Source organism: Pygocentrus nattereri, chromosome 22, assembly GCF_015220715.1.
Source record: "Pygocentrus nattereri isolate fPygNat1 chromosome 22, fPygNat1.pri, whole genome shotgun sequence".
Lineage (NCBI taxonomy): Eukaryota > Metazoa > Chordata > Actinopteri > Characiformes > Serrasalmidae > Pygocentrus > Pygocentrus nattereri.
In genome coordinates, this window is record NC_051232.1 from 945,178 (window position 1) to 961,597 (window position 16,420).

At 37.5% G+C, this 16,420-nt stretch overlaps 1 protein-coding gene across 1 annotated transcript in view; it reads right to left on the bottom strand.

Moving 5' to 3' along the window:
• Positions 1-1,739: 1,739 nt before the first annotated feature.
• The window catches only part of LOC108415229, a 192,180-nt gene continuing 177,499 nt past the window's right edge, over positions 1,740-16,420 (bottom strand). Inside the window, 1 exon segment of the mRNA XM_037532876.1 lies at positions 1,740-2,780. Within this exon segment, the coding sequence (XP_037388773.1) occupies positions 1,973-2,780 (808 nt within the window). The 3' untranslated portion in view covers positions 1,740-1,972.

Sequence of the window (16,420 nt, forward strand, 5' to 3'; positions counted from 1 at the left end):
GTCAGTAAATTAGCTTTTTTATCACCTTTCGTGGTAAATATCAAAGTAAACAAGAAAACAGTAAAGTCTCAAGAGTCAGAAATAAATGCTCCAAAATAACATGTTTATTAAAGCTCAGGGCGGGGAGATCTCCGAAGACAGACCAGAGTTACACAGGTTATATATTCCTCAAATGGGGTGCTGTTTCATACCATTGGTTAACAGAGAACAAAGAAGATACAATCAATTGGTTACAAATAATTGCAAGACGCATAAACATGACAGTGTTAACATATATGCATAATAAATAAATAGAAAGAAAGCTCTAATATAATCAAAAACCTTCAACAGACTCCTCTCTGCACCATCAAGGCCATGACACTATAACTCACAGTAGGCCCTTGTCAGTTCAGCCAGGCATCAGGACTGATAACAGAGGCCTTAGAGCCTGGAAAGCTGCAAGTAGTTGACCGCCTATTTGGCTGGTGCACAGTGAGAATCCACCTAATGTTTAAAGTACCCTAAGCAATCTCTACAACTAGAAGCCCTATAAACTACATCTGTATTTACCTCTTGTAAGCATTCATAAGTCGTAAGTAATGGTTATATAAGTAAGACAACACACTACACTAGAATCTGTTTAAATGGGGTGAAAAGTGAAGCGAAGTGATTACTAAAATAAAATTCACATATCTTATGAATATCAACCAAGATGAGAGATCTGGCAGGTTTGATTACTGCAATGGTCTCCTAACTGGACCCCCAAAAACCACAAACAGCTTCAGCTGGTTCAGAATGCAGCTGCCAGAGTCTGATTAGGAATAAGAGAGGGAACACGTCACCCCCATTCTTAAGTCCTTACACTGGCTTCCAGTCCGTTACAGAACAGACAAAGATGCTATTACTGGTCTATAAATTGCTCAGTGGTGCAGGACCAGCATATTTATTAAAAATGTTGCAGAGATATGAGTCGAGCAGAATTCTCAAGATCATTGGGAATTGGTCAGGTAGTCCTGTTGAAGGTGAAAACTGTAAAAATGGGGAAACAGCATTTAGCTACTACATTAAATAAACTCAGCTGACAGAGAGCATTAGAAGAACCCTGACACTAGACACTTTAAATCCAGGCTCAAACATTCCTGTTTAAGTAGCTTTCAGCATAAAAAACATTAGCATTCGTAGGCACTTTTTCCTCTGGAATGGCACTTTTTTTCAATCCTAATCTAACTTTTAGTTTTTAAGTTGATTATTCAATTAACCCAATTTAATTTCTGATTACTTTCTAACTGATTTGATATAATGCATTATTGTTATTTCAAATTTGTTTTAATGTTTCAATTGTTTTTAATTATATTTTTATATTTGTGCTTACTTTACCTTTTTTAATCAACACTGACTCTGAACTTTCTCATTTGTAAAGCACTTGAATGCCAGGAGTGTTTGAAATTTGTTATACAAATAAACTTGCCTTGCCTTAAGAGCCCAAAGTTCACAGCCAGCGAATACTGGTTTTCCATCTTGCTCCTTGCATATTTCTCCAGATTATCTGAATATTTTAATGATATTACGTTCTGTAGAGGATGAAAAAACAGTTCTTTGCTATTTTACATTAAGAAACATTGTTTTTGAATTGTGGCACTATTTGCCCGTGCAGTCTATATATATATATACAAGCATTATATATATATATATATATATATATATATATATATATATATATATATATATATATATATATATATATATATATATATGACATTTTGGGGAGAATATGCAGTATCACACCTTCTCGTTGGGTGTATTAGCTTTAGGTTGGACTTGGTGGTCAGTAGAGGAAATTACATTCCATTTTATACTTTCCATTTTATACTTTACTGTTTTAGAAACAGTGTTCAACAAAACAGGTGGTTTTCCCCAAAAAACAGACTGAAATCTGGCCTAGAATCACAGTTTCCTGTAGACTTTCAGACCTGGAATGTGTTAAGGTTACTCATTACTGCTGATTTCCACCACAGCTCTTACTGCACTTGTGTGTCTTTGCAGTCTTTGAATGTCTGAAACTCTTCCCACACTCTGAGCAGCGATATGGTTTCTCTCCTGTGTGAATGCGCTGGTGCTTTTTGAGATGACTCTGTTTAGTAAAACTCTTCCCACAGTCTGAGCAGCCATATGGTTTCTCTCCTGTGTGAATGCGCTGGTGGTTTTGGAGAGTACTCTGTTGACTAAAACTCTTCCCACACTCTGAGCAGTGATACGGTTTCTCTCCTGTGTGAATGTGCTGGTGGTTCTGAAGATTACTCTGTTGAGTAAAACTCTGTCCACACTCTGAGCAGTAATAGGGTTTATCTCCTGTGTGAATGCGCTGGTGGTTTTGGAGAGTACTCTGTTGAGTAAAACTCTTCCCACACTCTGAGCAGTGATACGGTTTCTCTCCTGTGTGAATGCGCTGGTGGTTTTGGAGATTACTCTGTTTAATAAAACTCTTCCCGCACTCTGAGCAGTGATATGGCTTCTCTCCTGTGTGAATGCGCTGGTGGTTTTGGAGAGTACTCTGTTTAGAAAAGCTCTTCCCACACTCTGAGCAGTGATGCGGCTTCTCTCCTGTGTGAATGCGCTGGTGGTTTTGGAGATTACTCTGTTTAGAAAAGCTCTTCCCACACTCTGAGCAGTAATACGGTTTCTCTCCTGTGTGAATGCGCTGGTGGTTTCGCAGAGTACTCTGTTGAGTAAAACTCTTCCCACACTCTGAGCAGTGATACAGTTTCTCTCCTGTGTGGATGCGCTGGTGTGTTTTGAGAGCACTCTGTACAGCAAAACTCTGTCCACATTCCAAGCAGTAGTGATTTCTCTCCTTCCTGTGTTTCTGCATTTCTCTGTGAGATGTGTTCATGAGGAGGGTACCAGATGACGTCTGCTGAGTCCCAGAATGTCTTCTGGATGCCATATTCTTATATAATCACCCGTTTCAGCAGCTTAACTTTCCTCTTGGTGGAATGTTCTGATGTGTTTACCGAAGCACATTTAAGCTGAATAGGAAAGAGCAGGAGAAGACTTGAAACAGGACATCAATCATTTCTGAAAGAAAAAAAAAAAAACTAAATTTGCAATAAAGCAAAAATAGTTTAATCCAAATCAATAATGGTATAAATCTGATAGTGCACTTCTGTGAATTCATTGGTAAAGCAATAGACGAGTTCATACATTTCAACAGGTCTGACTCCATATCTCCATCTACATTATGGGAAACACTTAAAGTAGTTAGACACACTTAAAGTTGAAGACAAAAACAAAAAGAACTCCTGGAATCAATAAGACACATTGACCAACAATATTCTACCACACCAACACCTGAGCTATATAAAAAAAGGGTTGCACTGATAACCCTGTATGACCTATTGTCTACAGAAATAACAGAAAAACACCAGCTTTGGCTAAAAGGGCACTACTATGAACATGGAGATAAAGCAGGTCGTCTTTTGGCTTATCAGCTTAAATGTAGATCTGCATCTTGCTTAATACCTCAGATACGTAACACTTTACAATCCTTGACTGTAGACCCAATAGAGATAAATGACACCTTTAGAGATTTCTATTCCAAACTATATACATCTTCTTCCCCACAAGATAAATTAAATATGATGACTTTCTTAGACAACATTGATATCCCACATGTAGATACAGAGGCCAAAGACAACCTTAAAGAAACTATAAAGTTACAGGAAATTGTAGACTCCATTCATAAAATGCAAGGTGGTAAGTCACCTGGACCGGACAGCTATACTGTTGAGTTTTATAAAAAGTTCTCTCCTCAACTCACTCCTCTGCTACTCGAGATGTTTAACCACTCCTTTAATCAGAGTCATTTACCACAAACTTTAACAGAGGCTTCCATTTCACTTCTTTTAAAGCCAGGCAAGGATCCAAACGACTGTGGGTCATATCGACCTATATCCTTGCTTAACATTGATGTTAAAATTTTAGCCAAGCTGCTAGCATCGAGACTAGAGAATGTTATAACCAATATAATTTCAACAGAACAAACTGGTTTCATAAAGGGTCGTCAGTCCTTCACAAATATCCGTAAACTTTTAAATGTCATTCATTCTCCTTCGTCCGAGGAGACTCCCGAAGTTGTTGTCTCTCTGGACGCGGAAAAAGCATTTGACAGAGTGGAATTTAATTATTTATTTACTGTACTGGAAAAATTTGGCTTTGGCTCAAACTTAATATCCTTATGATATATATCACCTAAAGCATCAGTAATTACAAACAAGATATCTTCTCAACTATTTTCTCTCTCAAGGGGTACTCGTCAGGGCTGTCCTCTCAGCCCACTCTTATTCGCATTAGCTATTGAGCCTCTATCAATTAAATTTAGGACAACCCCCAATATCTTTGGTATCCGTAGGTTTGAAACTGAACATAAAATCTCTTTATACGCTGACGACTGACTTCTGTATATTTCTGACCCAGTATCATGTATTCCTAATATTATCAATATCCTTAACAACTTTTCTCTGGTTATAAATTAAACCTTTCTAAGAGTGAATGCTTTCCAATTAACAATTTGGCTCTTCAATTACCGGACAATGCGCTCCATTTCCATATGTCAAGGCCTGGATTTAAATATTTAGGCATACACGTCACCCGTGCTTTCTCTGACCTCTATGAAAAGAACTTCAAACCTCTTTTGCCTGAATTGGAAGCTGATTTTAAGAGATGGTCTGGTCTTTATTTATCTCTTCCAGGTAGAGTTAGTTGTATAAAAATGAATGTATTACCCCATTTTTTGTATTTGTTTCAATGTCTCCCAATATTTTTGTCTAAATCCTTTTTCCAATCTTTAAATAAATTAATCTCCTCTTTTCTTTGGGCAAATAAAAATGCTAGAATCCGCAGAGAGTTTTTAGAAAGGCCTAGGGATAAGGGTGGCCTGGCATTACCACTACTACTACCACTAACTACTACTGGGCATCTAATATTCAAAAAGTCATATATTGGTACCAGAGTCCACAGCTGGATTGGTGTAAGATTGAGGCAAACTCCTGCACCTCTACCTCACTTTCTGCTTTGGTCACTGCCGGATTACCACTTTCACCCTCTAAATTCACTTCTAGCCCTGTGGTATCTTCCTCTCTTAGGATATGGACACAATTCAGACAACATTTCAAACTAAAAGAATTCTCTATATACAGCCCTATTTGTAATAATCACCTTTTCCCTGCTGCCAGAATAGACCACACATTCACTCTATGGAGGAGGAATAGTTTGGATACATGTAACCGTTTTTATATAGATGGTATTTTTGCCAATTTCACTGACATCTCGGCCAAATTCCGCTTACAAAAATCTGACCTATTCAGATATTTTCAGGTCCGTCATTTTATTCAAAGCCAGAGTCCAACATTTCCTACATCTCCAGCAGATTCAGGACTGGAGAAGATTTTGCGTAACCCTATGCATTTGAGAAGACATATCGCAAACATCTCAAATATAATTACTTCTCTTCAGAAAACAACATTAGATGGGCTTAGAACTGCATGGTCAGAAGAACTTGGTTCTGAAATTCCTGGTTACTTCTGGGAACACGCTCTGGAAAGAATCAATGGAACATCATCCTGTGCCCGGCTTAGCTTGATACAGTTCAAAATCCTTCACAGAACTTACTACACCAAATCCAAGCTCTCAAAAATTTACAACGACCTTGACGAAAGGTGTGAGCGCTGCAATTCTTCTCCAGCAAATATGACCCATATGTTTTGGAATTGCCCCAAGTTAACTGAATTTTGGTCATCTATCTGTAAAACACTCAATGATGCATTTAATACCAAAATCAAACCGTCTGCAGATATGGCCATATTTGGAGTGTTGAATGATGAGCTCATGCTACCCATTGACAAGATGAACGCTATCGCCTTTGCATCTTTGATAGCCCGTAGAAATATAGTATTACATTGGAAATCCCCTGAACCACCCAGTGTCAGTCTGGCACTCTGAACTAATGTTTTTCTTGAAATTAGAGAAAGTTAAATACTTTACTAGAGGATCAACAAGACAATTTCACAAGGTATGGGACCCTATGATTGAGTACTTTAAAAATCTCAAGACCCTTCCATAAGACTATGGAGCCCTGATATATATATATATACTTGATTTTGCTTAATGATTAACATGTACTTAAATGGGTAATCTCCCCACTGTCTGTCATCACTGTTTGTTTATTTATTTATCTATCTTTATTTATTATATATATATATATATATATATATATATATACTTTAATTTTATTATAGATTTTTTTTTCTTTTTTTTTTCGTTACAGCAGTATATGGGTGTTGTGGGTGGGTGGGGTTTGTTTGTTAAAAAGAAAAATTCAATTCAAGATATTGTATTCTACTGCATATTACTTTGTGCCTTCTTGGATAAAATATATTTACAAAAAAAAAAAAAAGGTCATTCAAGAGCTCAGAAAAGAATTTTGCTGTGTGTTCTTACTTTCGCATGTTCTCAAAGCTTACTTGTCTTTTGAGTGCTTAATCCAAGTCATGTATAGACAAATTCAGAGTACAATAAACTGTGGTCCTGCAAATTTTCTAGAGTGTTTACACTTTACAGCCATTGACTCATCTGCAATTATAGGTAATTTACTGTTACAGAACAAGGGAAGAATGCAAAATACATCTGAACACTTCCCGCTTATAAACATCCACTGTATGACATGTCATTAAGAAATGAAAAGTAGGGACAATTATTGAAGTCAGGGCAAGAAATGGAAGACTAAGGGACACCTCTACAAAATGCTTGTTGACTTAATTTAGGCACAGCAAAACCCCTACCACACTGCCATAGCCCTGCACAAGCATCCGGCTGGCATGGGTACAGTGATTTACTGGCCTACTGTGCCGTGTTGTTGCACAAATATCGAAGACATGGAAAAATGATGAGATAGTAACATCAATTGTGATCTCACTACAAATTTCAACATGAATTTTGCACACAACTCTTAGATAATCAAGAGGCATCTTGAAATCCAAGTGCTGTGGCTTAATGAAAAAATATTTAACTCTTTGGCTACTTCTCAGGTGAATAAGAAGGTCACTTTTCCACACACCATAGTTTTAATTTATTTTGCATCTAATTATACAAATCTCATTTCTAAAAGTTAGCAATTTAAAAAAATGTGATAGCAATAATAATAATAATAATAACAGCTTTGGTCAGTGTAGTTCAATTTCATATAAGCTACTCATTTAAAAATGCCATGAACAATTCATTAAGCGAGCTGCTACAGGATTTTACTCAAGGGCTAATAAAAAATACATGACATTGTACTGAGTATGGGCGAGAAATGAGCACAGATTCTGTACTTTATGTGACTTAAATAAAAAACGCTTTTATTGAGGGCTGCAAGTGTAAATGAACCAAAGTATGACAATATTACTGTTTTGATCAGACAACTTCTTGTTTAATATATAAATGAAATACCATAACAGACTAAGTGATAAACCCTAAGTTGCTGGTTTAGGCAAACCTGTGTTTTGAGCTTAAACTAAGCAGCAGTAAACATGCATACACAACATACATATAGCTTTAATAACTGTTCAAGTAAAGAGATGAAAATAAGCTCAAATCAACTCACCTGACATGAGAAATGTTTTGCTTTCTTTGTCTCTGTTGACTTTTGCTGGCAGTTCATGAAGACCAGAGCAGAGTCTTGACCTATAGAGAAGCATTCTCTATTATGCACAGGTCTCTTACACAGCTTGGACTTAAATATTCAACCATGTAAAACCAGACCCTCCTGTTGTCCCTTTGTCTAAACAACCCCAAACACCCTACTCGATGGGGACTACCTTTGTAATTAAAATAGGAGTGTTGTGGCTCAACCAGGAATCTACAGTCGCCCCCATCTAGGAGCCATCTCCACACCAATGGTATTGCTAGATTGGGGAGCTATAGATAACCTATTTTACAACTGGTTCATCATTGGACGTTGTTACATAACAAAGGGACAACTCTTCACAGGCTCCACATATCACCCGATAGAGACATACAAAATGCAAACAAGTGTAACACTAAAGGCATGGGAACAGTAAGACATTTCAAGAAAAGTTAATAAAAGCAAATAAAAATTAACATCTCCAGTCATTCTTTCTGAGTCAGTCCCTCATTCAGATGAAAATTCTGTCTTTTGAAAAATGTTTTAAATGTAAACATTTTTATTAGCAATGTTATTAACTTGTTTTGGGTACAAGTTAGTTACGCAAATACTGGCACAGCAATGCATGTAACTTCAAAACAGGCTTTAGTTGAGGCACATTTTACCAAACTAAATGTGTTAATATGTATGTCAGGCATGTCTCTGTACGCTACAAGTAATTTTAGATCTTTAAGTCATATGGATGTGTCACAGTATGTTTACTTTTATTAAAATGTATTAAAATTGAATCGAGGCATATTTTACCAAACTAAAGGTTGTAGTATGTTTGTAAGATCAGGTCAGATGTATACTTGTTAGTGTCAGTTATTGATTTTCACGTTATCTTTCTATTTCAGTAGGTTTAAAACAGGCTCCTCATGTCTTTGAATGTTTTACGTTTTTAAGCAGTACCCGCACTTTACCGACGGTCCCTTGCCGGTTTCGGCGCATACTGCAGCATTTCCGGATATTTTCCCCAAAGGTCCTCGGCAAAATGGAAAGATCGAGAACTCTGGCGAAATGTAATGACTGTAGTTTGTTGTCTGTTTTACCAGATTTAGAAAATGTTCTTTCAGAATCTTTAAGAGGCGGTTTGTGAGCGACAGGAGGGACGAGACGCGAATATCCGCTGAATATCCAACATCAGCCCAACTTTACCGACCTACCGACTTTACTGCAGCTCCTCCTCTAAACCCCTGCAGGACGAGCAGCACCTCCATCAGTGAGGCTCTAACAGACATTTAAAAACACTCATCAGTCAGTTACGCTGACATATAAGGACTGAAAGCAGCTTAAAGCAGCACTTACAGCTCTTTAACCTCAGACTGAGTCTCCGCTTCAGAGCTTCCCCCAGACACAACACGCTGTGGGAAGACAGCAACAACAGACCACAACCCGGAGGATATTTTTCAAAATAAAAGTTTCCAGCGCTCAATACATTTCAGTTCATATTAATGAATGTGCATATTAATAATTCATTTTCTAAAAAATGTTATAAAACACTTTGTGTTTTACATTAAACAAGCTAACTGGACGTTACTGGGAGGTTCAGTGGAGCAGAAGAGCTGTTATATCAGTATCATACAGAGGAATCCGGAGGAAAGGAGGCAGGGAGGACAGTGGTTTTGGAAGCAATCATCAGTCCTGGAGTCTGAACTGCTTTCATAACACTGGTATAAATGACATTTACTCTGTCTGGCATAATAATCAGAAAACTGACCTACCTGCATCCCTCTCTCCCTCTAACAGAGTAGGAGTGTATCTGTCCTGGGGGTCCGGCACTCTGTCCTTCTACACCATCTCCCCTGATACACACACACTGACCCACCTGCACACATTCACCACCACATTCACTGAACCACTCTGTGCTGGATCTGGAGTTTATTCTGACTCCTCAGTGAGTCTGTGTGAGATAGAATAACCTCTACAGAGAGAGAGACAGAGAGAGAGAGAGAGAGAGAGAGAGACAGAGAGTATGTTGTTAAAATTTGTTGTTTATCAGTTTGGTCACAGATAACATACGGGTTTCTCTTTTTTTCTCTCCAATGTCAGCTTAGAAAAAGATTCACTGAACAGGACAGAAATACAGGTGTTTATATATGAGAAACATTTCACATTCACTGTTACAGAAACACATTTATCATACACTATTCATACACACACACACACACACATTTATCATACACTATACATACACACACACAGAGAAACACACATTTATCTTACACTGTTCATACACACACACACAAACACAGAAACACACATTTATCATACACTATTCATACACACACACACACACACACACAGAGAAACACATTTATCATACACTATTCATACACACACACACAAACACAGAAACACACATTTATCATACACTATTCATACACACACACAGAAACACATTTGTCATACACTATTCTCACACACACACACACACACACACACAGAAACACATTTATCATACACTATTCTCACACACACACACACACACACAGAAACACATTTATCATACACTATTCTCACACACACACACACACACACACAGAAACACAAACACACATTTATCATACACTATACGCACACACACACACAGAAACACAAACACACATTTATCATACACTATACACACACACAGACACACAGAAACACACATTTATCATACACTATTCATACACACACACACACACACACAGAAACACACATTTATCATACACCATACACACACACACAGAAACACATTTATCATACACTATTCTCACACACACAGAAACACATTTATCATACACTATTCATACACACACACAGAAACACATTTACCATACACTATTCATACACACACACACAAACACATTTATCATACACTATTCTCACACACACACACACACAGAAACACATTTGTCATACACTATTCATACACACACACACACAGAAACACATTTATCATACACTATTCATACACACACACACACAAACACATTTATCATACGCTATTCATACACACACACACACACAGAAACACACACACTCACATACACATTCAAATATAAATAATGTTTTTATTGTATTGATGTTTATTTTCATTTATTGTAATGGTGTGTTGATATAAAATACCACTTACTGCTACTACTACTACTGTGTTTAGGGGGCTAAAACTTTTACACAATGCTGTTTATACCCTGAATATATGTTGTAGGGTTCCAAAAATGAATTAAATTCAGGTATTTTAGTGTAGTAGCCCTGAATCAGTGTTTTTTAAATTATTTATTTTCTTAAATTATTATAATCAAACACCTTCATTAAAGTAAAAGCACTAAAAGCTCTGCATATAAACATGGTTAATTTTCAGATTTCTAACTGCATTGGTCTTTTCCCAAAGATTCCGTGACAGGACAGAGACAGAATATTTTGAAAATGTTCTACTTATTTACACTGTGTGCACAATTATTAGGCAAGTGAGTATTTTGACCATATTATCATTTTTAGGCATATTTTCTAACTCCAAGCTGGATAAACTTGAATGCTTAATGGATTTAAGCATAGCAGGTGATGTGTATCTGTGTAATGAGGGAGGGTGTGGCCTAAGGAGATCAACACCCTATATCAAGGCGTGCATAATTATTAGGCAGCTTTTTTCTTTAGGCAAAATGGGCCAAAAAAGAGATTGAACTGACTCTGAAAAGTCAAAAATGACCAAAAGTCTCTCAGAGAGATGCAGAACTCATGAAATTGCTAAGATATTGGGGCGTGACCACAGAACCATCAAACGTTTTGTTGCAAATAAGTGAGAGTGATAAGTGATACTTTTTTGATCCCACAACTGGGGAAATTCTACCTCCGCATTTATCCCATCCATGAAGTGAAACACCACATACACACTAGTGAACACACACACACACTAGGGTCAGTGAGCACACTTGCCCGGAGCGGTGGGCAGCCCTATCCACAGCGCCCGGGGAGCAGTTGGGGGTTAGGTGTCTTGCTCAAGGACACCTCAGTCATGGACTGTCGGCCCTGGGGATCGAACCGGCAACCTTCCGGTCACAGGGCCAGCTCCCTAACCTCCAGCCCACGACTGCCCCATAAATAGTCAACAGGGTCGCAAGAAACGTGCTGAGAAAAAAAGACGCAAATTAACTGCCAAGGATTTGAGAAGCGTGAAGCTACCAGGAACCCATTCTCTTCCAGTTCTGTCATATTCCAGAACTGCAGCCTAGCTGGAGTATCAAGAAGTACAAGATGTTCAGTGCTCAGAGACGTGGCCAAGGTAAGGAAGGCTGAAACCCAACCACCACTGAACAAGACACATAAGCTGAAGTGACTGGTCCAAGAAGAATCTGAAGACAGATTTTTCAGAGGATTTATGGACTGATTAAATGAGAGTGACTCTTGACGGACCAGATGGATGGGCCCGTGGCTGGATCAGTAACGGGATAGAGCTCCACTTCGAGTCAGATGCCAGGAAGGTGGAGGTGGGGTACTGGTATGGGCTGGTATTATTAAAGATGAGCTGGTTGGACCTTTTCGGGTTGAAGATGGGCTCAAAATCAACTCCCAAGCCTACTGCCAGTTTTTAGAAGACACTTCTTAAACGGGAGATTTACAGTGAAGGAAAACAGTAAACCTCTCTGAACAGGGTCTGGGAGGCTGTGGTTGCTGCTGCACAAAAAGTTGATCATCAACAGATCAAGAAACTGACTGACTCCATGAATGGAAGGCTAATAACTGTTATTGAAGAGAAGGGTGGCTATATTGGTCACTATTTTTTTTTTTCATGTCAGAAATGTTCATTGGAAAGCTTTGAGTTGTTTGTTTATAATTCTCACTTGAACACATGAAAATAAAGTGAGATGGGAAAATGTTTTTCATTTTTAGCTAACAGTGAGGCATGAGCTTGATTAGAGCGTTGTAAATTTAAAGCACTAACAGAATAGGCAATTTCTATCATTAACCTTGGGTTTAATTGAGTGAGCTAAAGAGGAAACACCCAGATCCCAGATACTGTGGGCCAATCAGAATGATTCCAGGATCGCATATGGAGCCGGGGCAAACCAAGAGACGACGCTGCACCAATGCGCTATGATTGGAAGTTTAGGGAAACTTCCATTTAAGAAAGAAACAGATATGTAAAGAAATAAACAAAATTAAATAAAACAAACATACACTAAACAGTTCAATTTGAATATGTATTATGCTAGTAAAGCTACTACTTCTACCCACATAGGAACTAAAACATCAAATTCAAATTTCCCTTTTTAGGATGAGACAAATTCCCAGTTTACAATAAGAAGGTTGAATTCAATAATTTCTTCAATCATGGTTTTCAGTCTGTTCAAAAATATAATCCAAATCAGTTTTCCCAGCAAAAATAGTATAATTCGATCAAAATTTCAGTGTTGACTTTTCCTTCGTCTGTGTGTGTGTGTAATCAATGTTACTCTGTGTTCCACAGGTTGCAAATGTGTATGTAGGTGTGAGAGTTCCCATCCATGGAAAAGAAAGGATAAGTATTCCTATAAGAAAAAGGAGACTTCACAGTTTAAATTATATCCACTGGGCTTGCTAATCACTCTTTAGGGTCAATATTCCAGGGCGGCTATCATCAATGAGAACAGATCCGACTGACCTAAATACCTGACCTATAATAAGGTCATAAATCATTGTTAAATTCAAGTTTCAAAGTCTCTATAGGCATGAACATAAACTTTAACTGACATAATTTACAGAAACCATTTATTTACAGTATTTTCAGTTTCTACACAGTGAAAATGAAGAAAACCGCATCACTCAGTGTTCAAAGAATTGACTTCTGCAGCGTGCACCGCAGCGTCGCCTCTCTTTACCATGCACAGCACAGGCTGTGACTACACATGCCAGAAAACTCACATAAACTCTTTGGAACTCGACAGTTAACTCAAATATAGCTTACTCATGGTTCACTGTTTCACTGCTAAAGTTATAAGAACATGTTCAAACACATTTATACCGCTAGTTTAGCTCGTTGCATTTACGTAGAAACAAACTTAGCTTAGCATAACCAACTATAACATCAACAACAGAGCACACTTATCAATGCGAAAATCTGGTAATTTCAACAAATAAAACTCCTAGTTCACCAGTGAAGTGGTTTAAGGTCTTACGGCTGAGCAGTTTAAAGTGCTGTATTTATCGAGTAAATCTAACTTTTAGCTTTTGTCTCGGTTCTGTTGCAGGGAAACCCACTACTTTGGCTGCTGGCTGGACCCAAAGGGAAGTTCGGCACAAAGTCCAGCGGTATTTTACCTTCAAGTTAATATAACTAGTTACCTTATTGGCTGGCTGGATCAATGAAATACCTACACAAAGTGAAAAGGATATTAACCAACTAAATAAAGCCTATTTTTGTTTCTAATATTTGTGTCCTTATTTATTTTATTTTCTCTGCTCATTTCATATAGATTGAGCTTGGTTCTGGCTCAGAACTACTTATACGTTAAATATTTGCAGTTAAACATTAATTCTCTTTTAGAATTAAGAATGAATGATTCATGGTTTTAGTGTTCTGTAGCTTAATTTTTAATAATTAAACTGTTTTATTCAGTTTTTTTTAAATCCAGGCTTTTATGACCTGGGTTACACTACCATGAGAAAAATGGTCAGTTTGCTTGGTGAGTTTCTCCAGGTATTTTATGCTACCTTGCGTGAAAATATGAACAATATACAGCATATATACCTGATAAAAATATCTTAAGAACTCACAATGTATTTAGTGCTTTTCTTTCTGTGAGTGACTCCCAAAAATACAAAAAGCTGAAGGTCCACTGACCCATGAGAAATGCACCCAGTTTAAGAATCTGTTTCTGAGGAATCCAGCACTAGCTACATATTTCAACTAGCCTTTAGCTACCTAGTGCTTTTCTGGCAACAACAGAAACCAAAATAACGAGCTGAACAAAGTTTACAGAAAAGACAACAAATAATGTGAATTATGAGGCTAAAGTTCACTTTTCACCAGCAGCTTCTTAGTCGAATATTCCATTCCATCTTAGTTGGTGCAGAAGTTGCATTCCTCGGCCTAAGGGGGTATGACAAATTCCAATGTGAAGCTGGCAAAAAACTTCAGCCACGTGGTAAAAGTTGCACTTGTTTTACCTGGAGTAGGTGTTAAGAATGAGCCAGTTTTTTTTTTTTGGCTACCATGAGAAAATGGTCAGTTCGCTTGATGAGTTTCTCCAGGAAGACTACAGTTTAGGTGCTGCGTGAATTGAGTCCACACATCCACATCCATGGAATGGATGAGAATAAAGAGAATGGAGCCAATGAGAAAAGAATTCTTTAAGAAAAAGATTATGTAAGTGAGAGAAATATATATCAGACAAAATGGCAAAAACTCAAATACATGGCAGGCTGTACAGTGGTGGTTCCAGGAGTTTTAAAGAAAAGACTTTGGTTGGTGAAATAAATACAACAGAGCAACAGTTCGGTAATGATATGACAAATTATCAAATATAGTCATAGTTCTCACATTTTGACCACAGCTAGATGCAGAAATAAATGGCAATCGGCTAAATCTGTTTTGTTAAATTCTTTGAAAGTGATGCAAATATAGAAGATGCTTTTAGATAAACTCGTCACAAATTTTCTACCCGATATCCCTGTGGAGTGATCTCATGTGAGGAAACTTATGGTTCTCATCCTCCTACCCTACTAAAAAGACACAGAAGTCCACATAGAACTACATCCACATTTAAAAATACCAATTATTTCTCAATTACAAAAAGCCACAGATGCACAGAAAAGAAAAAAGTCATCAGAGCCAGAGAATTGGCAAAAGAAAAAAGCAATACCCTGATATCTATGTAGAATGTTTTAAAAGCCACACGTAGCAAGATACTTAAATTTAACCAAAAACGTGTTACAAGCACTCATGAAAAGTGGTTTTAATGATGTTCATACCCAGCTGTCAATGTGTCTTAAGATGTCTCGGCAGTGTTTATAAGATATCCAGACATTGTCTAATGTCAAGGGATCTCAAGAATTAATTAAGATGTGTGCAGCATTAAGACACAGGAGCTCTAACAGAGCTTTTCAGACAGAGAGTGAGTACAGATCTGCAGTATTAGAAAAATAATGTGTTTCTGGAGCACTGAACCATGTAAATATATTACAGGAGACCCCAAAATAAAATTCTGAACATTGGAAATTAGCATAATAGGTAGCCTTTAGATTTAGCCTGCTTGTTTATGCAGATCCAAAAGTAATTTCAAAGTTTTCTTAAAATGGATTTTTCAACAGATGCATTTTCCTCATATCTCTGACAAAGAAGACTAACACAGAGAAAAAACAGAGGAAGAAGCGATGGGCTGTGAATCTGACAGTTTGCTCATTCATCACGGATTTAACTCTAAAAGGACAGATCGGTAACAGCATTAGCAGTGTGATATCAGTGATGTTAGTGTTCGGGTATTATGGCGTGGACACATGCACATTGAGTTATCTGTTAATTGTTTCCTGTGTCCACGTATGTCCACATAAAATGTCTATAGCTTGGCTCTGTTCCAGCTCCCAGCACATCTGAGTGTGGTATTAAGTGATCATTGCCTGGCTCAGGTATGTTAATAACTATAGCATAACTGCTAAAGTGCTGCTAATAACTTTAGCATAACATATATACGGAATAACAGCAGACCTTAAAATCAGATTCATTGGTTTGTGGAACTGTGTATTTATTGCAGTATATTTCAAATTTCTACACAGTCAGTTAAC